The sequence below is a fragment of the Metopolophium dirhodum genome, unplaced genomic scaffold (assembly GCF_019925205.1).
Source record: "Metopolophium dirhodum isolate CAU unplaced genomic scaffold, ASM1992520v1 scaffold4, whole genome shotgun sequence".
Lineage (NCBI taxonomy): Eukaryota > Metazoa > Arthropoda > Insecta > Hemiptera > Aphididae > Metopolophium > Metopolophium dirhodum.
The window spans coordinates 6,210-12,814 of NW_026869928.1; the positions used below are offsets into that span (position 1 = coordinate 6,210).

Genomic DNA, 6,605 nt, shown 5'->3' on the forward strand with positions numbered 1-6,605 from the left:
AACATTGAAGGTTTTGATGTAAGAGATCGATTCAAGTCATATTTCAATAATGAAGGCTCTGTACCATGGCAATAATTTTGTAAATAATTAAATACTTTATAATAAAACATTTTATTGAAATACTTTTTAAAATTATAAATAACACTGTACCTTTTAATATATATATTTAAGCAAAACAAAAATATTTGTATTATATCTTAGTGATTATAAATATAATTTAAAAAAAGTTGTTCTGTTTTTGACTAAAATAAAATAATAACCTTCAGTCTTGAACAGTATAGTAATAATTACATAATAATAGTTAAGAATTAATAAACAAATAACAAATCTATTCATATAATATATTTTCATCAAAATTGTATGTTGTAAAGCCTTGTGAACTTTCAGATGTACCATATGTTGAAGTTGATGCATTTGAAGGTGACATTTGTAAATGTATGGAGTTTTCATTTGGTTGATTAAAATATCCTTGAGTTATAATATTTCTTGTTTGTTATGCAGCATATTTTTCTTCAGTTTCAGCCACTAATGCTAATGTTTTCAATTTTATTTCATTGATACCTTTGGTTGGTAATTTCTTCATAGTCATGGCCAAACTTTTGAAAAATAAATCTATCTCATCATCTTCATTCATTTTTCTATTTAAAATTGTCTCATTTTGAGACTGAATAGCTGCTATTAACTTTTTTTGTTCTTCATTTCTTGTTGCAAGAATGACTGCCAACTTGTCCTGCTTCGATCTTATACGTCGTGGACTATCTGTGGTTTTTTCTTTTTCTTCTGTTCCTTCGTTAAATTCTCCCCCTATTCCTATGTCAAGTTCTCCTTCTTCATGTAGTACAGATGCGCTTTCAGATACACTTATATTTGATGAAGAACTAAATACAAAAAATATATATAAATATATACAATTTATTAAGTATTGTATTAAAATGTATAAATGTCTAATTACCTTCGTTCGTGTTGAACTTTATCTAGAAAAGATACGTGTGCCGCCAAAGGCCACTTTTTTTTTAGCGATCTTTCAGAACCCGTATCCAATTTTCTTTTATTACGATTGTAAGAGTCTCTGATATTTTTCCAACGCTTTTTGCAATCTTCGACTATAAATATAATAATTATTTGTTTTATATTGTACAGGAATACTCATTATACTATTATAATATATTGTGGGCATAGCAATATGATTAAATATAGAAATAACGAAATAAACCCAATAAACAACATGTTTATCACATCTTATCGCCAGTCAAAATTATGAACTGTCAATGTGTACACTATATTTGTCGACACCGGCGACCAGGGCAATGTTATAAATAATATTGAATACCCGTTGTGGCGTTAAACGTGTTAAACATAATTATTATTAAATATTATCGTATTGTATAAAATTATATAAATATTATCATATAAAAATATAAATATTATCATTATTAAGTATAAATGGTTTATTGTATTTCTTGTACACAGATTGTAAATAGTCGTTTTTATTATTTGAATAAAGAAAACATATTAACTACTTACCAGACTTTCCAATATTTTGGGAAATTTCTTTCCATTTTGAATCTTTAATTATTAAATTAAAATATTGCATGTGTGAACAGTCATAAAGCTCTGGATATTTACGCTCAGATTCAATAAAAAGTTCATCTTCTTGTGGTGTAAATGCTATAGCCGACATATTGACCTCGAGAACGAATCGTCGACGCGTCGCGCTACACTGCTCTAGGGATGGGTAATTCTTGAATGAATCGATTCACTGAATTGATTCAGCTAGATGAACCGATTGAATCGATTCAGTGCTGTAAAATGAATCGGTTCATCGGTAACACTGTTTGTCTGTTTCAAAACTGAATTAGGTAATATGGTTTTATATCTATGGTTAAATTTTGTTCAATGTTCATGAAAACGACATCTAGTATACAATCATTATTTTATGCCAAAAAGCAAAAATACCTGTGCCCATGTTATCATTATTATTTATGATCAGTTATCATAAACAACACATACAAATTTAACAACATTTTGCAATTCATTATTTTATTTAATAAAAAATAAAATATTTATGACTTATCGACTTAAAATCAAAAACAAAGTTATGGTAAGTACTAAGTATGCTATTCTTATAATTACATAATAATAATCAACTTTTTAGTGTAAAATAATTTAGTATTATAATTGTATAATTTATTTTAAATTGAAATTTAAAAAAATAATTTACTCAACCCTTTTACTTGATAATCTGTTTCGTTTTTCAGTTACAACTTGTCCACCTTTGGAAAACACACGTTCACTCGGAACAGATGTACCTTGTATGCAAAAACGCCGTTTCATTATTTCAAACAAAGTAGGGTAAATATTTTTATTTTCATTCCACCATCTTAATGGATCGTTTGATCTTGCAATTAAAGGTTCTTGAAGATACTTATCTATTTCGATAATCATCAACGCTTTTGGATCCTGAGACTGAACTATATCAGTAACTTCCAAATCAAAGTCGTTCCAAATTGAATCTTCTTTATTACTCGCTGTCGGTGGTATCGGGTAAGTTGTCAAGTTACGTTGCTGTACATTTTTTTCACTTATTATAATTTTTCCTTTATTGACAATAGATCTTTTGGTGTCTTGAAAAGCAAAATGATTTTTGAATCCATATTTTTTAAACCGAGGATCCAAAAATGTTGCCTCAGCTAACAGCATATCTTTTTCTAAGTGACCAAATCTCTTATTTGTTTCTTCAGTTAATTTATGTATAAAGTTGTCTATGCATGGAATTGACTGATGTTGGGTCATTAGTTTGTTACAAAAGTTAATTAAAGCCTGGGTAAATAAAATAGTTTTAGATATTGTTACTCCTTTTTCACTACTCATTTCAAGAGTTATTTCTTCAAATCGTTTCAGAATATCGCAAGATTTACTTATTATCTGCCAATCATCTGAAGTTAAACTGACATCATAATTAAGATCTGCTAAGGAAGACAGTATTGGAGTTTTCAATTCAAAAAACCGTTGAAACATATGAAACGTAGAATTCCAACGGGTGACTACGTCTTGTATAAGTGTATGGACTGGAGAGTAACCTAATTGCTCCTGCATTTGTTTCAATTTTTCAGTGGCGAGTGTACTTTTTTTAAAGTACTCGACAATGCTTTTAACTTTAACTCTAGTTTCTTTGATTTGATGAGAAGATTGAACAATAAGATTAAGGCTATGGGCAAAACATGAAACATGTCTCCACTGACATTGCTGAATCGCTGAAATTATGTTTGAAGCATTGTCAGTAGTACAAGCTGCTATTTTATATTTTAAACCCCATTGACTTACAATATTTTGAAGACAGTTTTTAATATTTTCACTTGTGTGTCTCATTGGAAATTTTGCACATGAAAGTAAATATGATTTTAATCCACAGTTCTGATCTATGAAGTGTACAGTAATTGCCGTATAACTCTCATTTTTAAGTGATGTCCACGCATCTGTAGTTAAGACAACATACTGTGCATTAACTTCAATATCTGCTTGGACTTTTTTGTATATTTGATTATAAAGAACAGACAATAATGATGTTGAAAGGGTTTTCCTAGAGGGAAGGGAATAACCAGGGTTCAACATATTTACCAGCTTTATAAATTCAACATCTTCAACGATACTAAAGGGGTAATATTCTTTAACTATCATTTTAATTACCTGTTGGTCAATTAATTGCCTTTTTGATGCAGTTACTGGTTTGCTGAAATAATTATAAATTTGACATTGCTGTGGACGAATTGATGATGACGGCTGGCGATTAAGAAGAGGATATCTATCTTTATTATATGTTGCAGTCGATACGACTCCAAAATTAGAAGATGTTGATGCTGATGGATTGCCATTATTACTAGAAGGATCATCTGGGTTATTTTCTTCTACATCAAAATTAGGTCTTGAACGTTTGGACAAATCAGTTGTTGGATGTTTAGATTTTATATGTCTTAATAAATTAGTTGTCGAAGATTGATTAAATTTAAGCACTGTTTTACAAAATCCACACTTAGCTTTATCACTTTCAATTACTGTGAAATAATCCCAAATCACACTGGTCTTGCGATTCATTTTTATAAAAAAAAAAAGAATTTAATTAAAACACCTGTAATTTTAATTTAATACACAAACGTATTCAAAAAATATGAATTGACATTTGACAAGACACAGTACAAACTTCAGTGGTCACTGGTGTGTTGTGAATGATGATTATTTATACAAAATATAAACAAAATTAAAAGTATCTATCAAACAAATCTAGCCTGCAGGAACATGATTAATCATGTTGCTTATTGTATGTAAACAAAGACATAATTATATATGTATGTTCTGTAATATTATTTTGTGAGTATGAAATAAATGATTTTGATGTAAAAATATATATTATAGACTATATTATTTTATTTATAAATAATATACACCATATCTCAAGATGTTCTGACGTATTCAATAATTTGTCTACATTAAATATTATAGTTATTTGTCGACGTCATGCAAAAAGCGATCAAGTGAACAATTTCATAATTAATAACTGCACAATTTGTATTTTTTTCTCTTGGTCGATTTTTTATGACTGCAACTGAGTTGCGATATAGTATAGCAATTATTGTGCAACGAGTAAGCAATTAAAAAAACTAAAATTGTTTTAAAATTAAAAGTAAAGTATTGTCAATCAAACAACTCGATTTATTTCCAATATAAAAATATATATAAATTATAAATATTTTCACAAGTGATGATTCATAACCAATTAACTTTTATTTATTTAAAAATATTTTAGTTAGTAGCTAATTCTATTGAAAAATGTATTCCATAAATGTATTTAAATTAGTCGTTTCGTTGTACCCAATCAGTATATATCATGCATTTTTCATGAATTGTAATAATAATATTTTCTTTTTGGAAAAACAATTTAAGTCTTTATTCTTTAGTTATGTGTAGAAGTTGCAATGTCATGTTGGCTTCAATAGCTATATACATTACACAGTATAGATAAACATCCATATATTTAATATCTATAACTTTTTCAATTATTTTTACTTATATTTTGGTAATACGTATAAAATGAGTAAGAGTAATATTTTTGAGGGAATGATATATAGATTTTTTTAAATCATAAAAAAATTTAAAAATGTCTAAAGAATTAAAAAATTTAAATTTACAACATTTTTTTGTTTATTATTAAAGTCAACCACATATTCAAAAATAACAATAAATTATATTATCGATATGTCATTCCTTAAAAAAATATTCTCCTTTATCTTTTTTGTAATGGGTGTTTTTACTATATGATTACTTTAAAACTTATAAAAAATGATTCTGTGTAAATGCGTTTTGTATGTTGATCGTGGGCCGGAGAGAGAAAACAAATAGTGCGCTGACATCAACTTAATGCGAAAAGCCCTACATTGCAGTGGGAAGATGAATTTGTTACTAGCGTAATTAACCAGGATTCGAGACGCTTTTTTTAAATATCTTTATTCATTTTTATTGATTTTTATCCAATAATGTTTTGTAGCGTCATGATGCTTTCTTATATTTTGATTAAACGTTTAGGTACGTAATTACGTTATAATCAAAAGATTCAGTTAAGTAAATCATTAATGTTTTGATTCATATTTTATCTGAATACTTTTAGGTGAGTAGTTGATTGAATCGAGATGAATCACTGAATCGATACATTGAATCGATTCATTTAATTGAATTGAATCAAGAGAATCAATTCACTCAAATGATTCATATTTCCCATCCCTACACTGCTCTCGTCGCGGTATTGTCGCGTGTCGCGGATAAGGACACCAGTCAATGGGAAACACAAATAATCGGTAGAGCGCGACCGGTCGCGGCGACAGGTCGCGCATTGGACACCGTACTTAAACCTATAAATTCAGACATAATTTTTCCATTTAACTCATCTTTAAATTTACCTAAGACTTTTTTGTTTTCTAAAGGTAAACCATAAATATTCTTTTCTGTATAATCTGACGTGTCAAAATGAACTAACATAGTTTTCATATCCTGGTAGAAATCGTCAGTTTTTATTTCTAATATTAGTGAGCCTGTATCTGTATACATCAATTTAATTCTATTTCTGTACTTTTCCTTTATTGTATTATAATAAAAATCGTACATTAAAAATTTAGACAAATCTAAAACACACATTCCTATATATATTCGTTGTTTGAAATCTATTTCACATCTTTTCATATGGACTGCAGCTAAATTCTCTGTATAAATGGTTCTTTTTCCAAAATTTGGTTTTGCAATTAATTTTTCTAATTGTTTTGCATTATTACATAATCTTATGTCAACATATTTTCGAACATTCATCATGGTACGTCCATAAACACTGTTGTTCATTAATTTGAAATACTCATTTTCAAACTCATTCTTAGCTTGTGCTCTGGGAGTAGTATTAATATCTATATACACTTTTAACCATGGATATTGACTAAATTCTAAAACTCTGTGAATTTTCTCTATTTTTAATCCTAATTTAATGTATAATTTTAATGTTTCATAATGTATTATGTATTTTTTCTTGTCATACAAAGTTGTTAATAATTTTGGAAGTTGTTTACCAT

The 6,605-nt window shown here is 28.0% G+C and overlaps 2 protein-coding genes and 1 long non-coding RNA gene across 3 annotated transcripts; 1 reads left to right on the forward strand and 2 right to left on the reverse strand.

Annotated features, from left to right (window-relative positions):
• Positions 1-493: 493 nt before the first annotated feature.
• Positions 494-1,681, reverse strand: LOC132953439 (transcription factor Adf-1-like). Its single transcript, XM_061025865.1, has 3 exons — positions 1,525-1,681; positions 953-1,103; positions 494-878 (listed from the first exon to the last, which is right to left on the reverse strand). Exons 1-3 carry the CDS (start codon positions 1,679-1,681, stop codon positions 494-496), a joined length of 693 nt encoding a protein of 230 aa, XP_060881848.1.
• A 290-nt stretch (positions 1,682-1,971) lies between these two features.
• LOC132953438 (uncharacterized) lies at positions 1,972-3,164 on the forward strand. Its single transcript, XR_009665635.1, has 5 exons — positions 1,972-2,101; positions 2,259-2,347; positions 2,412-2,544; positions 2,613-2,824; positions 2,902-3,164. It is a non-coding gene; the product is annotated as an uncharacterized LOC132953438 (long non-coding RNA).
• Positions 3,165-3,202: 38 nt separating this feature from the next.
• On the reverse strand, positions 3,203-4,092 carry LOC132953440 (E3 SUMO-protein ligase ZBED1-like). The gene is made up of 2 exons (XM_061025866.1): positions 3,325-4,092; positions 3,203-3,208 (listed from the first exon to the last, which is right to left on the reverse strand). The coding sequence occupies exons 1-2, from the start codon at positions 4,090-4,092 to the stop codon at positions 3,203-3,205; spliced, it is 774 nt and encodes a 257-aa protein (XP_060881849.1).
• Positions 4,093-6,605: the final 2,513 nt, after the last annotated feature.

Coding starts and splice junctions, on each gene's coding strand:
- LOC132953439 (XM_061025865.1), bottom strand. CDS start 1,681: ATGTCGGCTATAGCATTTACACCACAAGAAGATGAACTTTTTATTGAA. Junction 1,104..1,524: donor CCAAAATATTGGAAAGTCTG/GTAAGTAGTTAA, acceptor TTATATTTATAG/TCGAAGATTGCAAAAAGCGT. Junction 879..952: donor AAAGTTCAACACGAACGAAG/GTAATTAGACAT, acceptor TTTTGTATTTAG/TTCTTCATCAAATATAAGTG.
- LOC132953440 (XM_061025866.1), bottom strand. CDS start 4,092: ATGAATCGCAAGACCAGTGTGATTTGGGATTATTTCACAGTAATTGAA.